The following is a 27492-nucleotide window of genomic DNA, read 5'->3' as shown; positions in this document are numbered from 1 at the left end:
AGAAAACATTTAATAAACCCTTCTTTCTCATACTGGGAGATTTCTCTCTTTTTTGAAGTCTTGACATCTTTCATGATGTTCAAAGTTTATTATGTTCCTGGGGAAATACAAGGGGTGCACATCGCTGAATACTGTACTCTTCTTTCAAAGTGTTGTTGATTTACTGTCAAAAAGCCATTAATCAGCTAGGGTAGCTATTAGATTATGGAGAGGCTTGGTCAGCACCGCTTGCTCTGGTTATGCTTCTGAATTGCATAGACTAGTGGAGGAAAAAGCCATAAGTTGGTCTTACCATTCAGTCATCACTCAGGGGAGTAATAAGCAATATAATTTTAGTTTTGGGTGAGATTTTCATCTGTAGCCTGTTGTTCCTAATCTATGTGCTTGAAATGGATTGTGACTGGTGTCATGACTGGTGTCACTGTATTACATTTCTTGGGAAGCTTTACTGCTTTATGGCAAGGTACCTCTTCGAGTTATCAGTGTTGGTTTTTTTTTCATATTAAATATGGAGGGAAAGCCCAGTGATTTGAAGGTCCAGCTTAGATGTGTTTAGAGAGGCATCTCCAACTGTTATGAGATTCTTCTGTTCTAGTTACATTACATTTTTCTTATATTTGGTCTAATTATTTTGGAGCCCCATCTATATTACTGTACATTTGTCAACACTGCATTTCATTTGCCATGTGGCAGCTCATTGATCACGTAGATCTGTATTCTTTTGAACTTCACTTACTGCTACATATGTGTTCATCACTCACTCTGATTTAGTGCATCATCAGCAGTTTGAATTAGTTACTGTAGGAATCTCTGCTTCTGTGATAAATTAATGGCTTTTGTTCTTTAGGCTGCACATTGTACGTTTGGAAGAAGAATTTTCATACAGTTCCTTGGATATACACTGTCTTTTATGGTGCTGTTGAGTGGCCACTGTACTGAAACAAATTGGTCAACCTTTCAGAAGAGCTGTCTGGGGAAATGTGACGTGCAGGCTGTTAAATACAGCAAGGTTCAGATTTCAATCATTTTTTATTATCATAAAGCCAGCTAGTTAGGCAGAGTTTCTTTCATACTATACTGTGTATTATTTCCTGCTTTTTAGACACACCTATGCTTGCCTGTGCTCCACATTGAATTGTTTTGGCAGTCTGGAATGTGAAACTCTATCAAAAACTTTCGAGATGTAAAATAAAGCTCTCGTGCTATTTTCCATATTGTTTGCCACTTCTTTGAAGAAATCTAGTAGCAGAAGAAATGTATTCATCTATTTCCACAGTCTATTTTAGAATTATTTTTACACAGGATGTTAAATAATTTCAGTGTACCCATTTTATCTATTTTTTATTCTTTATTCCTATTTCACGACAGTTAGCTGTTTAATATTAGACATCATTAGGAACTTCTTAATAGAATTTTCTGTAAAAACAAAAAAATCAGGCACCTTAGGATTAAATTTCATCTTAGCTCAGTGCCCACAGTCAGTCAATGAGCTATGATGCTGTCCCCAAAAGAGCAGTGCACATGGAACTGCCTTTAGTCCTCTTCTGCTCAATTGGAGGATGCAACTTGTGCCACCAAGCAGGATCATCTTTACAGATGTAACACCTCTGGTGCTGTAGCTCTGCTCGCTAGTGTATTTAGTAGATGTTGAGTAATGTCCTTTTCAGCTGATTCTGCACCCATTTGCTGTGGTTTAGAAGAGTGTTAAGTATATGACTTTGTCTCTTAGGTGCCTAATATCTTATGTCACTGTATCACCATGGGCATAATAGCCATGACCTGCCCTTAAGCTAACTGCTATTGATCCCTTTATTTTTCAAACTGCCTCACTTCTACTGACAGTTGTCACCAGGACAGCCTGAGGATGTTAAAAGTAGAACATAGGAAGTCTTTTAGAGCTGACATCACTGTTTTGTGCATTACTTGTCATAAGAGATTGATAGCATCTTCTGCCTTCTTCAGCCCATCAGTGTTTCTCATGCTTCTACTTTACATCACTCTGGATTTTGGGTTTACATTTGTTAAATGAATTCAGTGCTAGGTTTGGGGGTTTTTTTTAACCTTTTTCCACCCAGTTATAAGTAGTTAATAAAAGTTTTTGTAAGAAACATCTATAAGATGCAGTGTCACAAATTTTTTTTTTGAAAGGGCTAAAATGCGCAACACAGTAAGGGCCAGACCTGGAGCTCATTGAAGGAAATGGAAGTCCTTCCTCTGGCTCCAAGAGTATTTTGAGTACACCATGTATATAACAAAATGCTTCCTTAAAGAAAAAAATACAATTTCAGATGCATAATTAAATATGCAGTTGTTGAGAAATGCCAGAGTTAATTTTGCCCTTGCAGCTTTCATTCTTCTCCTTTTTGCTTACACCTTGACCAGGGTGCTTAATTATGCCATTGCCCAGTATTTTCTACATAGGACAATGTCTCATTCCATTCACAAAGTGGACCACACTAACTGGGTGGTTCCTCTGTTCAATATTTTTGTATAGTTTTCATTCATTTTGTAGCCCCAGGCCTTAATTGGTACATATGATCTGATCTGGAAGGCAGACTTTTTTCATGACATTTTCTTAAATGGCAACCAGTATGGTATCAGATATCAGAGTGCATCACCAACTCTGAGTTAACAGAAGACACAAACTTCATGGGAAGGCAAAAGCTGGTGCTAGACTTATTTTATAAATGGAGCTCTAGGGCCACAGAGATTTAAAATTCCACTAGTTCAGAGTATTCAATATGAGATGTCTAGTACTCCATTTTTCCCTCCCACGTTTCTTAGCTTTTATGGCTCAGAACACCTTATGTATGCAAAGCACAGCTTCCACTGGCTTCATCTTCAGCTTTGAGCTCTCAGCATTGGTGCAGCTCAGCTGCTAGGGACATCAAGGTGGGTCTCCAGAAAATGTAGATCATACAATTAATGTTGCTATAACTAAATTAGTGAGAGTCGAATGCTTGCATTGAATGCATACGAATGTGATTAAAATCAAAAGTATCCGTGAACTTCGGATGTCTTTTTGGAAACCTGAGAGGATGTTCTTTTGAGGTACTTAGCATTATAAACTATTTCTGATATTCAGAACACACTTCACATTTGTTTCGGTCACAGTGTCCAGCACTTCTACAAATAAGGACCTTAAGTAATGCACCCACAGTTTAAACAGCCACTGTTCATGATTGCTGTTGTTTTCGTCCAGTATAATATAGGTGCTAGTGCTGTGCAAAGAGAATTTTTCCCACAGTGTTGCATAACCAGAATATTCCAGTTTGACTGTATTGACTCCTCTCCCTCCTTTCTGTTCTACTTTTTGTCCCCTGGCATTTGGATCAGACAGCTTTCCTCTCGGGCTGCTGGGGTGCCTTCTCTGAGTAGGGTTGCTCAGAGAAGGAAAAGACAGGTTCTGCGCTTTCTGTTTTAGGCCCTAACCTCACCCTGAGCTTAAACAGCTGTGAGCCATCATTACACAGAGAAAGAGACTGTCTAGCTGCTAGATCATCTGAAGTTAACCAGTTCTAGGAGAAAGGATGTTCCTAAAGCAAGATCACTTTTCTTCTAACCTTCAAATCTCTGCTGCAATGCTTGGAGACAGTAGAGCTTTTCAAAGAAGAGTGCCAAGAATAGGTAAAATGAGGTATTTTTCCATACTTTCATTTTTGTGTTGACTGTTATTTTAGAGAAGCATTCAGTCTGAGACAGACATTTGGAAGAAAAGATTTCAGCCCAAACAATTATGTTTTGGCCAAATGGGACATAACAACAGGGAGAGTTAAAGTGGAAGGCGCTGCTAAACCTCAATAGCAGGTGATGTTCCCAGTGCTGACTTGGAGAGCAAGGTCACAGTCAGTGTCATACTCATTAAGAGGAAGTGATGCTGTCTTTCAGTCAGCATAAAAAAAATTCTTCAGTGCTAAAGCTTCTTTCAAAAAGAAAAGGAATTAATAAATATACAACTTTACTTGTTAAGTTTGTTTCCTCAGAGCATTATCACCCTTTATGACAATGTTACAATCAACTGTATTACATATAATGCATACATACTCACTTGATGTGCTTTCAGTGAGCTCTATTCTCTTATTCTGTTGCATGTGAAATTCAATTATGACTATTTTCTCCTTCATTTTTATTATGAGAATTATTGAGAGGAAGAATTATAGGTATGCATTCTCAGATAACGTCAGTGGGCTTAGCGGCTATTTAAGAAAATGTTTGCTTTCTGAATAAAATTATACTGTTTTCCTGATATGAGCTTAGTAGCAACCTTGTCTCTGTTGCTATGAAGCAGCACAATAGAATTTACACAGCACAGGAAAGTACGTATTTTATGTGTGATTCTGCCATCCTTGTGCAATCAGAATTTCCATTAGCTGTTTAGAAGTCAATGGATATTTCCAGCACAAAGATTGCAAGACTGAACTCCTAGTTAATGCTTAATACATATAAGAAATTAAATAAATCTACTTTTGTTCAGCCCAGTGGAGGACATTCAGAAAAAAGCTGAATCCCTACTGGATGAAACAGGCTGTCATTTGAACTCCCTGTCTTTCTCTCTCTCTACATATATTCAACATTCAGTTACAGCAATTAGGCAATCATACTTCCTATGTTACGTACAGAAGGCTCTAGAGAAGACTCTCAGGTGGAATTTCTACACTCAGGCCAATGAAAGCGGTCCATGAAGGACATACCTCAAAACCATGTCAGAAGCCCCCTCGGTGCCTTTGCTTCATTTCCTGTACTATCTGGTGCTTATGTGCAGCCTCCTGCGAAAGCTCATTGTTATCCATTGTATTTTGCATTGATCAGTCTATAAATAAAAAGCCGAGATAGTCCAAATAGCAGAGGCTGGAACCTTGCTGTCTTCATTCCCAGCTGTGTGTCCTAAGCAGAAGGTTTCAGTATCAAACGTCCTTGTGTTGGCTGTCTTTCTAGCTTCAAGATTTTTTGGATTTGTAGCTGCAGTATGGTCAGTCTTCAACAGAAGGGTGAAGAATCTATTACAGTATCATCCTGGAAAGCAGAGATAGGGATTTGGGTCCCCCCTGAGGCTTAGAAGGACCTGGGACAGATTTCCATCTACAGACAAATGTGTTTTGACTATGTTACTAGGACCAAACTTGTTGAGGTAAATTCAAAGAATGAGGCCATAGACATAAAATTTGATAATAAAATAAATCAGTTTGGTTATTTGCTATGACTCTACTAAAACAATGTAGAATTCCAAGTGGATTGAATGATATGTTGTTTTTAAAAGTTAAAAAAATAAATAGAATTAGGTATACACAGTAGAATATAGACAAGTATAAATGAGAAAGTTTTTTAGATTTGGGGGCTACATTTTACAATATCAAATGCAGCTTTAGTCACTTTGTTGTATGAAGGTCTTCTGCACCATGAATAAATGTTTGCCAGATTGCCACAGAAAATGGATAACTTATAAGCAAAGTTGAAGCTTCACTGTTAGTGCTTTTCCCGCCTATTATTCATTGTTACTGTAAACAGTTGCAGAGTATTATGATCTAGACATAGTGACATGCAAATCATGTTTTAAATAAGTTTTCTCAAGTGATTCCTAGTGACCTCCTCATACTAAGTAGCATTAAAACAGTGTTTCTCATTCTGGCGTTTCTGTGAAAATTTATTGTAGAAAAGTACAGCAGAGATTTTTTTGCATGCGTAGCAATCCATGGACATAGTGCAAGTTAATGCAGAGGAATGAGCAGCCAAGCTGTCACAATTAGCAAGTGCCATCCAAATATCTCTGGAAAACATTTTGTCACTTTTTGTGTGCATTAAAAATACATTTATTGAGCAATATCTGTGTTCAGGTTCAAATGTATTATATAGAACCAAACAAGGCAGAACTAAAAGAATGCACAAATTCAGTCAAATATATGCAGTTCAATTTCAAGCAGTACTTTACTTCTGTAAGGTTTGTTCTTAGTTCAGTAGTTTAGTACCACTACCAAATAATGCATCAAATACATTTTTTCCTTAAAGAAAAGCTTAATATACTAGCAGGTGTCTCACTGCACAGCAGACAACATGAGACTCTGCTAAGCAATAACCAATAACTCTGCAATCCTTCTAACAGTTCCCTGTAGACTTCCAATGCAAATTGTTTTGCCACCACACTGCAATTTGCTGTTGCCATATTTCAAAAAGGAACCTGCTTCCTCTTCATGTTAGTAGCTAATAGTGAAGCTGAATTTTATAAGGGAAATAAAACTCTTTATTTAGTAATTCTGATTTTTAATAAGAGTTCCCAGCAAAGCAGGATGTATTTTAAAGTAGTATATATGACACTGCAAATTTGCCTGAGTACCAATTTTGAATCTGTTTTATTTAAGTGCTCCATTCACATTGGATTTACTTAGTTGCAATTCAGAGAGGTGTATCAATTGCAAAATTGAATGTTTTCCAGTGTTTAGAGGTTTGATTCTTTCCTCACATTGGAAGGAAAATGACAAGGCCATGCTGATTTCATTTGAGTTACTCCTGATTTACAGTACTGTTCCTTTTCCTTATGAACAAGAAGCATACAGAGTGAAGCAAGCAGTCCCACTGACTTAACGATTACTCTGTGTATCTTTCTCCTTTCTCTTGCTAAGTTCTTTTGTGTCTCAGCCTGGACAGAGAGCTGTTTAGAAGAGGGCTCAGGTGCTATTTGTATCCTTCACCTGAGTGTTACACTTTCTACACCATAGGTGAGATATTCAAAAACTCTTAATGTTGCCATAATAATTCTGCCACTGAAATCAATACTAAAAATCCCATTGACCCATATAATGCCAAAATGGCAGTACTGCTGATCTTATTATTTCCATAGTATGTGGGAGTGTTATACATTACAAAGGAAAAAGTACAACATAAAATACTATAATATGCTGGCCTATTCAGCATCATTGATTTTAGAGAAAATTAAGATTTATTTCCATATGTGGTTCCAGTATCACTCTTCCTGATTAGTAGTTACAGCTTGTTGTTTGCATATAATGGTTTAATTACAGATATGACATGTTGACAGTGGGTGTTTTCCAGTTGCTCATGATTGTGAACATTGTAACACTTGTTTGTGAAAAAGTATTAAATATACCTTTTGAAAATAAAGGGCTGGATTTTCAGCCAGTGTACACTGATGAGTTTCCACTGACTTCCATCACTAGGACCTTATGTATTTACTGAGGTCCTAGTCCAAAGAGAAGGCAAAATGCAGCTGAAGTGAATGTTTGCATGGTACATCTGAAGTATGTTGCAAACCTCTCAGGCTACGTTTAATCTTTTTTTTTACCTTTTTATACTTCTGAATCTATAAGTTTACTAGGAAGTTACTGGTATATTGGACATTTAAACATGTCTGTCATGTGGTAGCCCAGCTGAATTATTGGGAGCAATGAAGTTACTAGCTGTTAAGTGTTTTTAATTACTTAATGCAACAGATGGTAAAAGTACAGGCCTAGATAAAATAGTAGTTGAGAAACTGTGATTGTATAAAGAACTGATGAGATAATTCTTTGGTTTCATTATTTAAAGAAAAGACAAAAAAGATTTGGAGAAGATTAAAAAAAACAAAAAAAGCAGTCCTGTGTGCCAAGCCTGGATCTCTTGTAGGTACCCCACTTTCAAGAAGTAAAGAGACAGCTAGAATTACTACACATTTTCAAATATGCTAGCAAAAAATTTCTATTTGGAAGAGATTGAACGGGTAGCTCCACTGATATGTGTAGAATTATTAGAAATAAGGAGAAAAACCATAATTATCCGAAGCAGCTATATACTTTACATGTTCAAAGTTTAATAAAATGTTAATTCCAAGTTGTGTTTTTAATGCTAATCAAATAAAGTTTAGGCTGTATCTGTACAGGGGCACAGGAAAGTTCATTCAAAGTAACTGAAGGTGTGAATTGTAATTGGATTAGTTAAGCTCGTTATAGCCCCATGTGGTCACTCATTCAAAACTGGTTACCTTTTTTTCATTTATTTTAGTTCATAATATTTTGAGTGTGACTTGAAGACACTGAGTTTAGTCTACTTCAGTGCTGAATGAGTGTCCATACATAGTGTTTAATGTAGTTTAACTATAGAAACTAGTAACTTTAACTGTAGAAATTAATTGATTGATGAGAGATGGTACTGTACAATTATTAGAATGAAATAAGCATTTCAGCATCTTCTTTAGAGAAATGCACTGACTTCAAAAAAATTTTTTTCTTTTCCTCAAATGTGACAAATTGATCTTCTTTCTCTTAACTGTCTTCTAAAATCACCAGTGTTTCTTTCATTCGTGTCTCTTCCACAATACTCAGTGCATAGTTTCATAAGATGCTGGCTTAAGAAGGTACCCCTCTGTATTTTCCTCAGTGCTACCTCTACCTGCTCGTAGCCATGCAGTGCCCCTTCACTGGTACTGGTAGAAGAGTTTGTAGTCTTTTAGGTAAATTTGATAAAGGAAGAAAAGCATCATTGGTGCAGAATGATAGTGTTACTTCCTATTCAGATTTTTTCAAAGATCTAGTTTACAAAGTAGCCTCACAAACAGGGGAATTGGGACAAGGAGGAGCAGTGAATTGTGGTATTTAATTTGGTTGTACCTTCAAAGTATTTTCAAATTATAGCTCGAAAGAGATACGGGAACATGTTTGATGATATTCCTGTATATAAAATATATGTGACAGTTTCAATGCTAGCTGATATCCTGGGGACTGTCTAAACTGCAGCTATGGCCATATACTCCTGCCATTTCAATATCATTTTGATGCTGATTTTTGTTAGTGTAGGTTGAAATTCTTTTGTTTATTAGTTTAATTCTCTTTGGCTTGGTGGCTAATCAGTAATTTCATTTTTTATTGGGGAAATATCTTAAAGTAATAGTTGATTAAAATATAGGAAGGATATCAATATTTTTTATCTTCAGGTAGAACTCACTCATGAAAGTTAAAATATATTCCATAACTTCAGTGTAATCTTTAGGCTGTCAGTTTCTGACAAGAGAGCTTGGAAACAGTTTTGGGCACTCGTAGTAAAACTGATGTAGAAGTTGAAGAAGTTTTTTGGATTACTGGGCCTGGAAGAATGTTTTCCAGATTTCTCTTTGCTGGCTTTGCAGTATTGCCTTGATAAGTGGTCTGATCGCAGCTGGTCTTTCAATTTGAAGGTAGCTCTGCAGCCTTCCTCACCTGTACAGATTAGTTCTGACACAAATAGAGTTAACCACCATCTAGTTTGCCTGAAACAAAGTTTACCATGACCAAACAGGTGAATTTACTGACTTTTTCTTTTGTACTCTGCTGCATGGCTGACTGCCCAGTTAGGAGGGTGATCACTTCTCTTCCTTCAGACTCTTTCTCAAGGTTTAGTCTGTTGTACAATTTAAAAATATTGCAAACCTAGTTGGTTATTCTAGCTCTTCAGTGATCTTGACCTCCTCTCACAAGAATTTTTACTTGTCTGTAGCTTACTGGTAATGCTTTACCACTGTGTCTCTCTTCCCCTTGATTGTCACTCACCATCAGAAGCATATCAAGAGCACCTTTCTCCCTCTGACCCTTGTCCAGGTTTCTTTATTTGAATGCTAGCTGGTGTCAAGATAATACGAGATAGCAACTTTGAGGCTGGCAGTGTGAAGAAAAGGGGAAAAAAAAGGTGGCATGTTATAATCAACGTCTATTAGACTGTGTCTGGTGCTAAAGCTTAAGTATACAAACTTCTGGGAGAATGAACCTGCTGGGTTTGATAGCCGGAGCCCTAGAGCCTGATTTCCACCTGAACTGAATGTTTTTATTGGCTGCTCTAAATCTCAAGTCAGGCACAGCAGTCATATATAAAACTGTTTGACGTGAACATATTCTAGGCTGAAGGGAGGAGGACATGAGGGAGTAGGAATGAAAGACAAAAGAGTGAGGCAGGGACAAGACTGCTGTTTCCTGAGCCCTGAGAAATGAGAGGGATGCATTCAGAGGAACATTGCCATCAGAGTTTGATGCTGAAATATTTGTTACTTTTTCCTCAGTCATCTTATGTAACAGAATTTCCCAGCTATCTTTAGCAGAAAAAGTGAAGTTATTAAACTGTTGGTCAGATTTAAATCTCAGCACCACTCATATAAGTTGGGAGTCATTCTTTCAGTAAAACAGTCAACTTTTTACAGATAAACTAAGAAAGGAATTTTATCCTAGTACTGCTGTTTCAGTTCCTAGTTATAGATTTGAAGTCTCCCCTCAAAGTAAGATACATGTTTGGAGACTTATTCCCCCCTTTACACTTTTTAACCTCTCTGCTTTTATCAGTTACCACCTTTTATTAGTTGTGACTGTTATCATGTTTGGATGGTGGGGTAGTTCATTTTTTTTTTAAACCAATAGGCTCAATCCCTAGCAGTACTGAGAAAACTAAGATTGCAAAGGGATAAAAGACTTCTTCTTTATAAGTAATCTTCTTTTCTTAAAAAAGTCTCATGCAATAAAGGGTCTGCAAGCTTAATCAGTACAGTATTACTAAAAACATCTTTCAAAATCCTTTAGCGCTTTTTCACTGTGTGCTACTATTTCTACTACTGTTCAAGCTCTCTGCTTCCATATTCAAGTAATAAAATAATTTCAAAAGTATTAAGGCTTTTAATTTTCTTCAGAGATTGAGATTATTATTTGACAAAGCTTTATATTATAGTCTCCGTCTGCTTTTTTTTTTTTTGCAAGATCTTAGGTTTTGGTCGTGCAATAATGGGCTTCATTTTCATGGCATGACGGATTTTGGATTTCTTTTCAGTATTTGGTATTAGACAGTATTGAAACAAATGCCACAAAAATGCTTTATCTGATTACATTTTATTACTGATAGAGGTGAAAAGACCACATTCCATTATTCTTTTTGCCAAAGAGTGGCTTCATGTTTTGATGCCAAGGTGTTAGGAAGAATAATTACAGGAAAAGGCTTGCTGAAAACCTAAAACCATATGATCATTATTTTTGTGTGTTTGATTAATTTTCATATTGAATGACACTTTGGGCCAAGGTCTGTGAGCTTTTTTCTTACTGTCCCCATGGCAAAAAATGAGCTTAAAGACAGCATTACAATGAAGGAGAGAAAGGGGAAATTGCAGAAGAGCCCTCTTGAGTCTTAGGCTGTTAAAGAGGTTTTCATGCCATCTTTGCTTCTGACACTTATCACAGGGTTAGAGCTGAAAGTTAGGGAAGTGGCTGAGGCATATCTCAATGCTCCAGCATACTCCAGTTGATGGAACAGCTTTTATAGGTGATAGACTTGCAACTTTATGATGGGAAACAGCCTGGCAGCCAGATGGTTCTAGGCATATGTGTTTATGAGAAAGCTGCTTTAAGTCACTTAAGCTCCTTTGGAGCTGTGCTGAGTGCAGCTTAGATTCAGACAGCTGTGTTTTCCGTGTCATCTTCCTTTTGTGTTCTGCAGCTTACTTCTCTTTTCTCTTTGCTTTGGCTCTTCTCTGTTCAGTGTAAAGCCAGAGGGGTGGCTAATATAATGACCCAGCAGAATAACAGTGAACAAGAACTTCTTTTCTGCCACCTTTGCAAGCTACTTAGACTTTTCCTCAGCAGCAAAAATGTATTATGTTCCTGCTTGTTCCATTCTTAGAACTGACAAACGGAGTATGGATAGGTCTTTGGCTCCTATTTTAGTACTCCTTGAGCTGTATTTGATGCTGATATGAACAAGCCTTTCCTCCTCTTTTTTAAGTTGAGGTCCAGTCCATGAAAAACGCTGCAAGACAGGCTGCCTGGGTTGGAATTTGGAAATGGAAGTGCACCTTGGATCACTGTAACCCTACTTGGCTTTAAAGTCATTAGCTTGGATATTGGTAACAAAATGTAACCTTGCAGCACAAGGGGGAGTGGTTAGGCCTGTTGGTATCCTCAGCCTAAAAGCATGCTCTGATATGAGGGCACCTATAACAGAGACTTGTAACAGCATGCATGGGCCCGGAGAGATTGGAGTAGGGAACAATAGTTCCCTGTCTCTTCTAATACCAAAACTAAGGTGCAGCAAATGACACCAGTAGACTGGCAGATGGTTGAAACAAATAAAGGCATCTTCACACAATTGATTGCTGAAGTATAGAGTGCTTTGTTGTAAGGTGTTGCAAAGGTTAAGCACTTAAATGGGTTTAGAAACCAATTGGCCAAATTCACAGAAGATAGCTATTAAATACGAGATACTAACCTGCTCAGGATTCCTTGTGCCATGCAATGCCAGATGCTAGGAGAGTATACTGGAGAAGTATCATTGTATGCTTGCCCTGTTTTATGTCCTTTCTAGGTGTTTGCTAATGATTACTGTTGAAACTGGTTACTGGTATATGTGGACTTCTGATGGAGCCTGGTTCAGCAACTTTATGTTCTTGTGCTTGTATAAACTGCACTCAGATTTTGGATTGCAGTGTAGATTTACCACTGGAAGTATGTTTTCATGCACACTGTCATTCAGGACTGCTTTTAGAGTAGCATATATTAGGTAACGCTTCTAGCTTGAGGCTGTGTTTATGGTCTCAGTGCAGCTTTGAGATAATGAAAACGTACAATAGAATTGTATGGTACCAGGACTGTACTTTTATATTGTTTTTATCATTGTATTTTCTTAATTCATTGTAAATGCTATGATTCTTTTTGTTTTCCTTCATATGATAAACATGTTAGATTGGAAGATAATAAATTTTTAATTGTGAGTGAAGAGCCACATTAAGCCTACCAACCTGTGTATTGGGAGATAAAAAACAAAATAAAAGAAGAGAAGCATTTCATCTCTTTGCAGTCTTTCTGAATTTAAAATGTAAAAGCCAAATTTGTTGTCTAATGGTAGACTGGTAAACAGGATTACTGGCTGTATGGAGTAAATCCTCAAATGTTCTACCCTTTATATTATGTTGCACAATGATTCTGAAAACAACTCTCAGAAGAACTGATACATGAAGTGTTTTCTAGGACCACTTAGAATGCATATGTATATTTGTTGTTATTTATTACCTTGTCCTACTTTTGTTTGTCCCTATTTTAACTTTTTAATTTGCAATGCAACTTCTGCAGCTTTGAAAGCTATTGAATATTTCACAGTACCTCAGATGATTCTATATTTTTAGACAAAATGGAAGCACAGTGTGGTATAGGTGAAGCCTATATAATGTTGTCTTTTATCCAAGTTATTCTCATGATATTGTTAAGACTAGGCACTGCAGTTACCAGAGTCACTGTTCCCATTTAGCCTTCCTAGTCTGTGATTAAATGGGAGTTGCTTTCTGTTGTACTATGAGTTGGCTGACAAAAGCTAAATCTGTCACAGGTGCTACAATTTGTATATCAGAAAATTTGCTTTCCAAATACTAATTATTCCCAAAGTATCCTACTTCACACAAAGCACAGATAACATAGTCAGCAAATTTGTCCCGATTTCAGCATTGTGCTGTAAATTAGGGTTTGTCTCCTACCATTGTGTAAAGTAAAGATGATGGAAATTCAAATGCAGGGGAACCCATTGATTTACAACCTCTGATGTGTTTTTTTTCCCCCCACTTAATTCATCCAATCAAAATGCTGCAAATGGATGTTATTCAAATAATCGTTGCTGAATTTCAGTTCCATAATTGAATGAGCTGTTCTATAGGGATGTAGGAAGGTAGGAATCTAATAGTGTTGTTTCTCCAGATGACATTAAAAAGTAGGAGCATTTTGTGCCTGGAAGGCCCACACCTAACCTGGCTATATGTTTAAACTATTAATTTGGGAAGTTAATTTAATATGATGGTAGCTTATCAGGCATTATCTTTCTGCTTGCTACAGGAGAAGAATGAACACTCAGTCATTGAAACTGTAGCTGAATAAGTAAAAGCATTCAGTTTATAACTCTCAGTCTTGAGTCATGTATACAGTGACACCACACATATATGTACTTGTGCAAAAGCACAGAGTCCCCTTCCAGTCACCCCTTTTTCTTGTACACATGTTCCATTGCTTCCTGTGGTGGAGAACCTTTCTGATAATCTGCTATGGCTTGAGTTGCCAGTATTACGTATTTTGACATATAAGCTGGATAGGTGTTTATGGTTTAGGCAATAGCAGGTTAATATATCTCAATTAAATATTTTGTAACAAATCTAGCTATCATCAAAGTAAGCAAATTTTTGACACTAGACACAGAATGACCTGTTAAAATAGCGACTAGAATTCTGTATCAGAAGCATCTCCTTTCATTGCCAAGAATTACCTAGGAAACCTTTTTGAGATTACACAAATATTTTAAAAGTAGATTCAAAATATTTAGCTTATTGAGTGCCTTACACAGAAAAGGAAGAGCATTGAATGCTGTAAATGAAATTCCTAGCAACATCTTTTGCATTGTAAACTAGCTTAAGAAACTGTTTATTTACTCCCTTAGGATGAACATATTGTGTATTTCTAGATTTCTGACAAATGCAAACATTAATGTGATTTAACTTGTAATAGCAGTGATTCACAGCTCTAGTTATTTGGCTTGTGTATAGTAATACTGATTTGTATTTTTATTTTATTTCTGTAGGACTATTTAACCATTCACAAGTATGGCAATGCAGCCAGAAATGATCTCTGGAACACATTGTCAAAGGTAAAGTGCTTTAATCTATTGCACTGAGGGAGATGCAGGAATTCACTGTGGTATTTTTCTTGGTGAGGTTAGGAGTGAATAGTGCATATTGAAATCATCAGACCCTAGACCAAATTGATGCAAAGAATTTCCATGTGAGTTCACAGAGTGATAATATTAAAGTATGTTTTCTTAGTATTTCTATTCTTTCCTGTGTTAGAATATATTTCCTTGTTTGTACTATGTCACTGTTGTGCAATAAAAGATATCTCATGGAATCTGCTATCATTGACTTTAGTGGCAGCAGCCTGAGGCCCAAAAGCTGTAAAGCATGTGAAAGTGCTGTGCTTTGGCATTTGCATCAGGTGGGTTTGTCACTGTGTATAGAGTTAAAATTTGTATGAAGGACAAAACTAGTAAAGCTTTAAAGTTTGGTGTAAACAAGTAACTATTTACTGTAACGCTTGGCATACTGCAGAGAATCACAGTTGCTATGTTCATGGTCCCATTGCTATCCCCAAGTCAGGCTTGAGGTTCTAGACCCAGGTCCAGGGGTCTATAAGGACAGAGTTAATTTTTGTAAGAGTGAGTGAACTAGGCCTGAATTTCCTGCCTAGAGAGCTAGTCTGGGCACTCAGAGTACAAGTCAATACAGGGAACAGTCAGGGAGTCTGGGCGTGAGTACAAACTCAAGCCATGAGCAAACATGGGAATCTAGTTTTAACCAATTAGATTTAGTTGACACCAAAGCTAGGGTTCAGCTGGATGTTAAGGCATCTGCATTTATCTAGATGTGTAGATATCTGCCTATAAGCTAGTCATCTAAGCTCTGATTATTGTTAGTGAGGGCTGGATTCAGTTGCTCATTCATAAGCGTCTAACATTTGCCTTAAGTTATCCCACCTGGCTTCCAGCTGCCACTTCAGATAAGCACATGACCACTGTAGGTCCACCAGTTCTGGAGGATGTGGTAAATATTGTAGGACATCTCAGTTGACACTAGATGAACAGGAACAACTGCAGTCCCATAAATCTGGTCAATATAGTCAGCAGATTCAGTTCACTTCAGAGCAGTTCAGTTCACTAGCCACTAGATGATTACCCGAAGATTAACCTGAACTGCTGGCTCTTGACTAGGTTAGTGCCGGTTTAGGCACTACAGGGTGTCTAAGACATTCAGGTGGGGCTAGTAGATGTGACCCAAGATTTGTGCGGAAATCTGTGCCCTTCTGGAGTGGCAGGTCATGGTCAAATGACATTAGCCTATGTATGGGCAGGTGAACTGAGCCTTAGGTCTGCGCTGTTAATGAGAGTTTAGACATGTGACATATATTGAGGCTCTTAAAGTCTTGATTGGAAGTTGAATGCCACTGCAAAAGTCTTTCTTGCTTCTTGCTTCTTACCTGATGTCTGCCTCTAGTAAAGCCTTTGGGACAGTTCTCAGTAATTACAGGTCAGAGAGATGAACGTATTGTTCAAAGAACAGCAAAACCCACAGTATAGTATAAAGGCACAAAAATGAGACTCTTCTGGGCCATAACCAACAAGGTTGTACTGTATGTTCAGATCTATTGTTAAGGCTTAAAATTGCATTTCCCTCATCTATAAACACCTTTCTTGCCAGCATCTTCATTCCTAATGCATTGCAATTGTAGCTTCAGTTCTGAAGGCTTCTTGCTGTGTCCTCCTTACATTCACCAAGGATGGTTCAGTCTGTGCTCCAGGCCTGCTCGGCAGCCAGAGACATTTCCTTCACTAAAGAGGAAACAGTGTCTGTCATTCTCCTCATACCCAGTCTCTTCTCCCATGATGCCGTAGTATCTCTTTTTGTTTCAGCTGAAATAAATGCTGTAATAATAACATTTTTATTGACACACTATATGAAATATGAACACATTAATCCTGCATATGATATGAGAGGTGCAGCTTTTGAAGGAACTGGGGATATCTATGTATAAATGGCCTCACTCTGGACATGATAGATGGTATTTTCAAATAAGTACTTATTTGATTTTCAGACCAAAGAAACTCAGTACTTTCAGAAATCAGGCCCTTTGAATGTGCCTTATTGTAAGTACCCTACATCAACTAACACAGCTGAAAATGTGTCTTTTTTTAACCTTCACTGGTCAAGAATACCTTTTGGAAAGGGCAACCCCATGTTTCTGTGGCTCTTGCAAACAACCTGTAAAGCAGGTTGTTTCTTCTGTTATGCCAAAAATGCCTGAATGATGTGGAAAAGATGACTTTCTGATTGTGCTCTCCTCTCTGACAAGATTCCTCCTTGTTTATTTTTAAGATGTATAGAGACTATTGGTGTAATTATGTAGTGTGTGTAGATACTGGTTGTAAAGATGTGTGCATGTATGAGTGCACGATGGTTATTTAAACCTCTAAAACTAATTATGGTCTTCTGTGACAAAAAAAAAAAATGTTTACATATTGGATGGTGGTATTGCTTCAGCATATTAAAACTATTCTTTTTTCTTGTAGGCTTTAAAAAAGGTTGGAAAATTTGTAAATATCCAAGAAGTAATGGATCAGTGGACACTGCAGATGGGTTATCCTGTTATTACTATCTTGGGAAATGAAACTACAGACAATATCATCGTAATCTCCCAAGAACGTTTTGTTTATGACCGTGGTGCTAAAACCAAGGATCCTAACTTTGGAGACAACAGGTACTTACATTTCTCAATGAATATTCATTCAAGAGATTATAGTTAAGTGCTTCATGTGTGTAGTTTTATGTAGATGCCTCTGCAGAAATCTCTGAGCTTTGCCTGGAATCAATAGCATGTGGTAGCCCTTCCATTTGAATTTTATTAAAGATTAAGCTAGTTAATAGAGTTGAACAAAATCATTAGAATAATAGAGCAGCAAGATAAAGTTTTTAATGTGCCTATTTGCATCTCTCTGGCTTTTATGCAGTCTTATGTCATGCATCTGTTTCCTCTCCTTTTCTTTTGTTTTTGTCACACTCCATGAAGTAAGCTGGAACATGGTTGGAAGGTCTGATGCTTTTTTTTTTTTTTTTTTAAGTTCCTCAGACAGACCCTTTCCATGCTCATATTTAAGTAGGAGATTGGCAGATGTAACCATTTGTCAGATATATACTTGGTTTGGCCTGGGAAGCAGTTAAGAGATGAACTGGAGCCCTATACAAGGCAAGGAATTCCAGTTATTCCAGTTTTAAAGCCAGTTAAACTGGTCCCATAGAGACTGTTATATTGGCTGAAATCAGCAGGCCCATATCTTTTACCTACTTCGCAGATTGTCTCCTTCATGCTCCCAGCTGACTCCACACACTTCCTTCATCCCAGAGGCAAGCTGACTTTGCTGGCTGATGCTTGGGAATCCTTATCTTATTATGTAAAGCAGCTTTGAGGTCATTTTGTAGGGCCAAGGGTATAGAGCTGATTCTAGAGAATTGCAATTTAGCTGTAGAGGCTTCTGTGTTCATCTTTTCTTGTTCAGTGGGAAACAAGGCACATTTTGAACCTTGAATTCTTGGTGTTTGTCCAAAAGATATAAACCATTAAAAGGTAAAATTTAATATCAAATTTTCTTGACCTGTCAGGAGCTTATAGAATATTCCTGTTGAGGAATGTCTAAAAAATGAAAATGTAGTTACATTTATTGGTAAATGATATTTATAACTTTGTTAACTTTTTTTAGAATGTGAATATTATGGAGCTCAAACATGACACCCAGTAAGTTGTTGTTTTCCTGGCTGTATTAGAACAGCCTAGCTGGGTATTAAGCATATGTTTAAGTTCTGCACTGAAATGAGTTCCTTTGTAAATAAGAGATAAAACAAGTGAACGTGAACTGTTAGAAGTGTTCATGAGTCATAGTTCAGTGCAACATGAGAGCAGTTCACATTTGCTCACCTGAAAATTTCTTTTGTGTAAGTGTATATACCCACATATAATGTGAGTGGATTTGATTACTCAGAAGAAGTTTTTTATTATTTTTATTATTTTTTTATTATCTATCTATATAAAACCATATATACACACACACACACGCAGATACATAACATATATATACATGTATATATATAAACAGTTTTTATTAGTTCTTTGGTTGTTTAAAACAACTGTATTAAGCCTTTAAGTATTGTGGAGACGTTCTTAGGTAGATCTGTCAGGCAGGTACTCAGTATCTATTTTAATAACTGTGCTACTCTATAATTCATGAGTAAAGACTACTCAATATGTAGTATTTTGTCAGATGGAACCTTAGGGGTGAGAGTTAGACTCTTAATAATTTTATTTTCATATGTAACATTAATTGAATCCGTATCTTGAGATATGTGGAAGGCTAGTGTCCTGCTCCAGCAGGGCAAGTTGTGTTGAATTTCCTAGGAGATTTTATCTACAAGCTTTATTACAATTATAATTTCTAAACATTGGAAATAACCAAGGGAGCTGTACAGAGCATGGAAAAAGGTAACAACTTTGGCCCTGCCAAGGTTTTACTGTCTAAATAGACAATACAATGTGTATTATGTGCATCTCCTTTGGCAAGCTTCTTTCCCCTTCTTGTCTCCCTTCAGATTAGTTTTCCTCTGTGCTTGCATGTCCTTTTAAGCACAAATGCAGAGGAAGCTCATTACCCGGGAAAGGCTTTACAGATAGAATGCTTACACCAGACAGTTAAATGATGGAGCTAGTTGCCACTTCCCATTAAAATAATTTGAAAATATAAGTATAAATTCCAAACAGGAGCCATATATATTTAGCAAAACATGACACTTGCCTATGCCAATCACCTTTCAAAAATAATCTCCCAGATTATTTTGAAGTCTGATGGCTTGGTTATAAATTAGTGTCTGGAGTGTTACAGCAATGATCATGTAATTCATCAATGCACTGCCCACAGGCACACGTGCCCTAATTGAAACAATGGCTTTGTGTTGTCAAAAGTCCTTTTATACCATCAAATTCGGTATAAAAACAAGACTGACATCCTGAAAGTAAGTTTAATATTTGTGTCAGAAATGTTACATGATTTAGGTCTTTTTCTTTTTTTTTTAATGAAAAAGTCACCATTGTTTCAATGGTGGATTCTTATGAAAGCAGTAGACAGGGAAAATTGCATTAATATGATACCATTTGATAATGCATGGTATATTACTCCATATTGTTTTTCAATATTACATGACCCAGAGTTTGCATGACATGACATACGGGGCCAGCTTTTTCTGCAAGTACACATGGGAGTAATAACTGGAATTAAAGAAAGCATGTTAACGGACACTGAGTCCTATTGAGAAGTGTAGCACTCTGGTTGATTCTGCAGATCATTCTGGTCAGGAAGTTGCAAGGGTTTGCTGACTGATTCAGTGGGACCCGATAGCATAGGTAGATCCTGTGGGCAGCACAGAGGCATATATAACATCAGGCTGCAGGCTTAGAGGTGTTGTGTATCAGTGGTCTAATTCACAGTCCAATAAAGTCAGTGCTCATCTGTCCTGAGCGACCCATGAATTAGGCCTTGGATGCATGGCTCCCTGGGGAACCATAATAGGTACTGTAAATAGTGGGGAACAAATTGTATTTATGCCACATTCGAGGCACTACTCTTGCAGGGCAAGCAATATTGGCTTCCTTAGGATAGTTTATCTATGGATTAATCACAATTATCATTTTAAACATTGTAAATAATAGAGCTGCACAAAACACAGAAAAACATGCTGGTCCAAGCCTTTCCAGGAGTTTATCATCTAAACAGACAACACAATATGCACTAGAAGACTCAAGGGATGGTTCTTAAAGCATACATCTGCTGAATAGTCTTTAGTTATCCAGAGGTGGGGCTTTAGTTCACCATGGCACAGCAATAAATGTCAGTTCTATTACCTTCAAAGTGATGGGAAGTTAAAACTTCTGGTTCAGGCCCTCTCTAGGCAAATTTAACTTTGCTTTCCTTTAGGAAGATGCAATTTATAGTAGGTCTTTCAGATGTATCTGTATAAGAAATGTAAATGAAGAGGCATCTGAACATTTTACAACCATTTTAGTTTTATACAATGTTTGTGCTTCTCCTTATGGTACATATTTATGCAGCAATTAACTGTTAGAAATGAAATGTGAAGTAGTACATTTAATTTTTCTCTAAAATCATATAGAGGAATATATAAGCAACAAGCAGATTTTTCTAGGTGGCAAATGGTAAAAGTGAAAATTGTTGATACCTTTGACAGGGGTTTACTCCGAGTTCTCCCTAATCCATTAATATAAGAGTCTTTAATTTTCTTGCAGAAGAAAATAAATACATATAGTTGTTTCGCCCACCGTGTATAACTTTGGCTTCCCTCTCTCTAAATAAAATGCAGAAAAATGGGTTTCAAGGGCTACAGATATACATAGTGATTTATTTGTGTGCATTGACTGTATGGCATTCTAAGCTCTAACATTTGGTATAAAATTATAGAGTGTATGCAGTCTCACTTCTATGCAAATTGAACATAGATTTTACCTGACACTCACCCGTTTACATTATCCATACCTCTCATTTTATGAGAGAACAAAACTAGCAATGACAGACACTTTTTATAGGAATTCCATTCCTCAGAAAGGACGGAATCATTGGGTTTCTGTTCAAATCTCTAAGCCTGTGATTGGGGTAATGTTTCAGTAGCAATCTGAGATTATCCAAGCAAAAGTTTGTAACTCCTATCACATACTGTATTATTCATAGTCTTCTCCCAAGTAACAATCTTTTAATTCCATTCATGTGCAATAGACTCATGTGTACCTGTCTGAGGATGGATTATGCTCTTACAGCATAAGGCTACAGGGGATGAGGTGATATTCCATCTGACAGGGTTCAGTGGGTTTCCCTACTGACTGAGAAAATCATGATTTTAAGGCACCAGACTCATCCGTCATTACAAGAATGGGTCACAGATTTGACAAAAATTTTTATGAAAAATAATCTGTGGTATAGAAAATAAACTAATGAGTTTTGATGAAATCCATAAACCATTTATATACTATGTTGAAGAACAGACCAAAGCTTTCAGGCTACGGATATAAATATTGCCTTCTAAAAATATATAGAGCCCATCTCTTCAAAAATAAATAACTTTTTTAATATTATCAAAATAATGAAGTTCCCGTTGCTGAGGCAATGTTTTTTCACTTGTATTTTTGTCATACATATAGTTTCCATAGTCAAGGTATACTACTTCATGGTAAATATCTTCAAGGGAAATGCCTTGCTAGGCATTGAAGACAGCTAGCTGTGAGGAAAAAGAAAAAGGGGAAGGGTGTAAATTGGGAGATAGACAGTGTATTCATACATGCCGTAGTGTGGTAGTCCATAGTGCCTTTCTCTGTGTGGTTGGACTAGGGAAAATTTAGTGGAATGGTGCAAGACAGGGACATGACCAACAAAGCTAGAGCTGTACAGATTCATGAGTCTAACACCATGTAGTAATCACTACAGCTGAAAGGCTGTACAGCTGGCAGCAGAGCTGCTCTGCAGTCACTCCACTCCAAGCTGAATGATTACCAGCAGAATTTATTTCCCTTCAGGTCTCTTTGAATTCCCTACACAAAGCTCATTTATTCAGGCTTTGCACAAAAAAAGGGCTGTGCTTGTCTCTTTGCTGATGATTATTTGAATAGTAAAAGCATAGCCATGTTTGGATATTGCCATGTGTATTCTTATTTATTTGTATGGTGTTATCACCTGAGCAGAGATGGGGGACTTATTAGGAGCACAAGGAGAGTGCTGATAAGTATCTTTCAGTTGAGGAAAAAGGGCTAACAAAATGTAAACAGAAAAATGAAGTATTAATTTACCAAATATTTTGCCTGTGGTAGACATACCCCCCTATCTCTGGGAAAAACCATCTAATCTATTTTCTCATCTCCTTTGAGTGAAGCTTAGAACTGTTTTCTTGTTATGTCCTTCGTCTTTACTATACCTGAATGATTAAATTTATATCAATATTTCTACTAGAAACAACTTTTGTGTTGTTACCTAGGGAGTAGATGCGGTACCCTGGTTCATCTTGACTGACCTGACCATCTCTAACTATATCAGCTATAATAAAGGCGAAGAAAGTGGGCTTAAAGAGGGGAAGGTACTAGTGTATGAGACACAGAGGAAAAGGAATTAGCAAGAATAAGATGAAAAAATCAAGAGTCCTTAGTGAAGAGCAGAGCTATCTATGAGCAAAGCTAGACATTGATTTAAGCAGGTTCTTTGCTGGTCAACTAGCAACTTGAAAATACTTGTTCTTTCAGAAGATGGAGAAAGTGTGGGGAGTGCCTTCTCTTTTCTTGTACACTGATGTTCAGTAGAAGATGGCTCTATAAGACAAATACATTTTGTCCTCCAATATATACAGGGGCAATCCTTAACTTCAGCTGTATGGTGGAGGATGGTGCTGTGCAGGGTGCTTCTGCTGCGAATTAGCGGACAGAAGATCTGCTGCTTGGAATGACCTGCAGGAACCCTGCCTGCCTCAGGCGCGTGCAGGTGGATTGCCTTTGCTGTTGGGTCGTGATATTACTAGCCCAGTCCTTGCACCGCACATTCTGCCTGATACAATAGGATGTCTTTTGCTGTGAAAGCCACTGAAGAATCCTCAGTCTTTTGTCTCGCCTTTTTTTAGAGGCTTTTCTGATTGTTGCATTATTATCAAATCAGAATAGGAAGTGCTCTTAAATTTTGTCCCTGCACATTTTTGTGCTGATATCTCTCCAGCAAGATTGTTGCTGCTAGCAAAGATCTCAGAAATATCAGTTTTAACACTTTATTTCCCAAACCATTTCACAGCTTCTATTGGTGAAAGAGTCTTCTCACTAGGCAAACTTCCAGGACACTCTGGTGTGCAGGATACTGGTAACTTTCAGTCTTATAACGTGCAGAAGGCTAAAGAAGATAAAATTGGTGTATTGTGGCATTGCTTCCTGTGTGGTGGCAGTGCTCTCATATCCTGACAGAAGTTAGGCTGACAGTGAAAAGCTGCTGCTGTATTTTATTATCACTGTAGACTATGTCATTTTCCTCATGTTGTTTGCTTGTATTAACTCTCGGAATTTGCTGCATACCAAAACCAGTTAATTAACTCACATTAATTAAAACGTATTCAATAGTGAGGGAAGGAGCAGGTACTTGAGAACAGCAGTATGTTTTGATTTTGAGTGAGGTGAGGAGGCTAAGTGGAGAATCAGGGTGACAGTGCTAGTGGGGAGCTGCCTAACATGCAAGAGGAGAAGGGAATGGAGTGTGGCAGGGTGCAGACATGAGCACTAAAATTGCGTAGCTGTAACAGGCAAATGAGGAGAACCAGGGAAATGGAGAGGGTAGTCAAGATGGGGGTCCAAGTGAAAGTGAAGAGCAGAACTGGGGAAAGAACAAACAACATTTGGCAGAGACAGAGGTGATGAGAGGGCTGAAGGTGGATAAATGTCATGTTTTTTTGGCTTTGTAATAGAAATTGTAGATCAGAAGATGAAATTACTTATATGTTCTTCCTCCTTTTGCAGACTTAAGCTGCTAATAATGGATTTTTTTCTCCTTATCTCCTTTTGAGCCTTCAGGGTCAGTAGTAGAATCTCAGACTTTATAGGGAAGATATTGTAGTGGGGGACTCTTAGGGAAATTCACTGACAAAGTAGAAACTATCATAGGAATTATATTTTAGTCCTGGTTAAATTCCTAATATTCTGAGGAAAAAGCAAAACTGAATAGTGGAACACACTGCAAAATGCATTGCTGTAAGTTTCTGAGAATGTTTTGGAGAGCTGTAGGCATAGCTAAAATGCTTCCTTATTCCTGTGTCTGACTAGTGGGGTCACAGGGAGTATCCATCCCTCCTCAGCCCATAACATGTTCCTCCACTCCTGACTAATTTAGCTCAAAGAAATCTCAGGTCTGCACTCTGTAGTCAAGGGACCATACTCATGGGTAAAGTACTCAGGGAGACAGGGGTTTGCAAGATCGGCACCATGTGTGCAGTCCTGCAAGGACGTTCTACACTGGTGCAAGACAGAACACACAATGCCTGGGAGATTAAAGGCCATGAGAGTAACCTGGAAAATAATGCCTGGAGAATAACGAGGCAGCTCTTAGAACAGACACTTGACACTGCTTATAACCAGCTTCTTTCTACCCGTCTCTGACTCAGCACCCAAAATTGCTTGTCACTTTTGAAAATGAAGCCTTTTGTATTAAGTGTAAAAAAGAAAAGGTAGGTAGGGAAAAAAAGACATGTGCTGAGAAAGAATTTGTAGTGTTTGTTCTTTGCCCACAACTTGTTTCTAAATTCAGTAAGATACTCTGCTAGCACTGACATTGAAATGAGTCAGTTTTGAAGAGCCCCAAAATATTTATAACCACCTCATTTATAATTTATTTTGGTTTGAAATAGTAAGCTAAAATTGCACAGAATTTTGTATTGGGTAGAAGGTTTAGTAGTCAGATTTATGCAATGATTTTTTTTTTTTTCAAATCATGTTATTTAATTTAAAATAATTCATTTAAATTACTTTGAGTCTACCCTTAAAAAAACAATCAGGTTAAAGGAGGGGGGGGTCTTATATGGGATGGCCAAAGACATACTGCTGTTTTCTAATAGAATGGGCATGCTGTCATCACAGGACAGACCATCAGTCCAGTGATGCGCAGAGAATTTTTCATAATAGTGCTCCTGTTACACCACTGAAATCTTTTCTCTGGACTGGGACTTCGTGGTTTCATTGCATTGGTAGGGGATTATATTTGGCAGAAAACTCCGTAGAGCATCCAGGCAAACTGAAAATGCAGCACACATGCTGTCCTTCTCTGTCCCTGTTTTTGAGTGGAAACTTCACAGCATTAACCATAACTGAGAGTCAAATATACGTTACATTACCTGTCTCTTCTGTCTGAAAAGTGAATAGTCCTTTTGATATCAAAGGAACTGGTTGCCAATTCACAGCACTTATTTTTTCAATAACTGTTAGCAACTGAATACTTGCACTAAAGTTTCAGGCCAAACAGCAGCTCTGTCACAAAGAAACTATACAAAACAAGCATGTTTTCCTTCCTTTTTGGAGGTGTGTGAATCATCCTCTGGCATCTGTAGAAGTTAAAATATCAGTCGTTTGTGGGTCTGACCAGGAAGATTTTTGAAATCTGCAGTTTCCAAATAAAGATTTTAGAAAAGCAGGGCAAAAGGATCACAATAATGTCAACCACAGCTGCTTTCTCAAGCCTGTCTCCCCATTATATACTCCTTTGCTACAGTGTCCATAAGGTTCACGAGTAAGTAGCCACCACTGTATGTGATAGAAACTGTGTTTTCAGAGGTGGATGCACCAGACAGTCACTACTGCAGCTCAATATTATTAAGATTTTCAAAAAAATTCCTTAAGAACCTGAGCACTCTTCCAGATTAGAAGCGACCACTCTCATTGTCTGAACATGCTGAAGAAAGAGTTATATGCAGGAAGTTGGTAGTATGCCTTCCGTTGGCAAAAGAGGGCACTTTCTGTTACATAATTACATTATTGCATCATACTAGCTGAAATCAAAGCAAAAATAAAACCCCTCTCTGGCAATTTAGCTAAGAGCATTTTGGGGGAGGTAAACAGATAGCACTTAAATGCAAAGACGTAGCATGTCTCTTCTAATTAAGGTATTTTCTGACAAGGAGAGGGTTCAGCTGTTCCACATGAAGAAGATAGACTGTTTTCCCTATTTCAGCTCAAGTACTCAGGTACTGCTAAAAATTAGTCCAAAGATTCTTGTAAAATCCAAGAGAATTAGCTCTATGGTGGAGTAAAGGAAAACTACAAAATCCTCATCTCTGATGATAGGTTACTATTAAACATGTTAATCACTGGCTGCAGATTAGTTATTGTGTCCATGATTGTTCAAAATACATAGGCCTCTCTTCTCTGCTGCCAGCAATACTGTGCTGGCACTGAAAATCCTTTTCCCTCCATATCTTTGTATTTAGATCCTGATACAGAAAAAAAAAAAAACAGTCCACGATCTAGCCTAGAAATAGTCTCTCGTAGAAACAACAATCAGGCCTTATTTTGGAACATACCAATCTGATTACCTCTTTTAACATGAATTTACTAAACGAAATCATACATAATAGAAGAACATATAAAATCATTAGCGAGAAAATAAGCAGCTGTATTGAGGCAGAACTGCAAATGAAGAGGCTTACCATCGGAAGTGCTAGCATCTTTCAAGACCAGAATAGAAACTTCCTATTCACCCTGTCATGCAATTCTAAATATTTCTCCAAATTATACTGATCATCTGTGGTTTCCTCCGGTTATGTAGCTAAGTTTAGTTCATATGCAAAATGGCAGTAGGTCCACAATTCCAAAGACCTTCCAAAGCCCAAAGTTTTGCTTCTCTCAGAAATATATATTAGGTGAATCCTGCTACACGTCTAGTGAGAACCTTTGAACAGCTCAGAGAAAGTAGACTAATGAATGTTAGATAAATCAGTCCTTTGGGAATTTCTCTTTTAATAGACAAGATAGTTTTAAAAACTGATTGCTGTTGATCTGAGAGGCATCTATTAAGTCCACATCTGTTAAAACTGAAAAGTTGCAGTATTCTCCAAAAACTGAGATTTGTAGTGCTTCTGAGCTCAAATGTTGCTGGAGCCCATTCAGATCCACCAGGGATTATTTGGATCCTGTAAATGCATTGGAAGCTGCTGTGCTTGCGTTTTCTTGTGTCCTATAAATATATCAGAGGAGGCTGCCTATCATCCTTTGTCAAATTTTGCTGGTTCTGGCTTTTGGCTTTGATACTAAGCCATTACTTACTTAACTGTCTGTTGTCAGACAAACTCTCAAACTGTCAGTTGATTATGGAGATAACTCAGATGACTCTGTGAGGTTTGTAATTAATTTTACTGATATCCTGAAG

General features: G+C 37.5%; 1 protein-coding gene across 1 annotated transcript in view; it reads left to right on the top strand.

Annotated features, from left to right (window-relative positions):
• The window catches only part of TRHDE (thyrotropin releasing hormone degrading enzyme), a 227958-nt gene that overhangs the window by 129509 nt on the left and 70957 nt on the right, over nucleotides 1-27492 (top strand). Inside the window, exons 8-9 of the mRNA XM_013947643.2 lie at nucleotides 14542-14607; nucleotides 17080-17267. Of these exons, the coding sequence (XP_013803097.2) occupies nucleotides 14542-14607; nucleotides 17080-17267 (254 nt within the window). The remainder of the gene's footprint in view (nucleotides 1-14541; nucleotides 14608-17079; nucleotides 17268-27492) is intronic.

This window comes from Apteryx mantelli, chromosome 1 (assembly GCF_036417845.1).
Source record: "Apteryx mantelli isolate bAptMan1 chromosome 1, bAptMan1.hap1, whole genome shotgun sequence".
Taxonomy (NCBI): domain Eukaryota; kingdom Metazoa; phylum Chordata; class Aves; order Apterygiformes; family Apterygidae; genus Apteryx; species Apteryx mantelli.
This window is presented reverse-complemented; position numbering and strand designations above follow the sequence as displayed.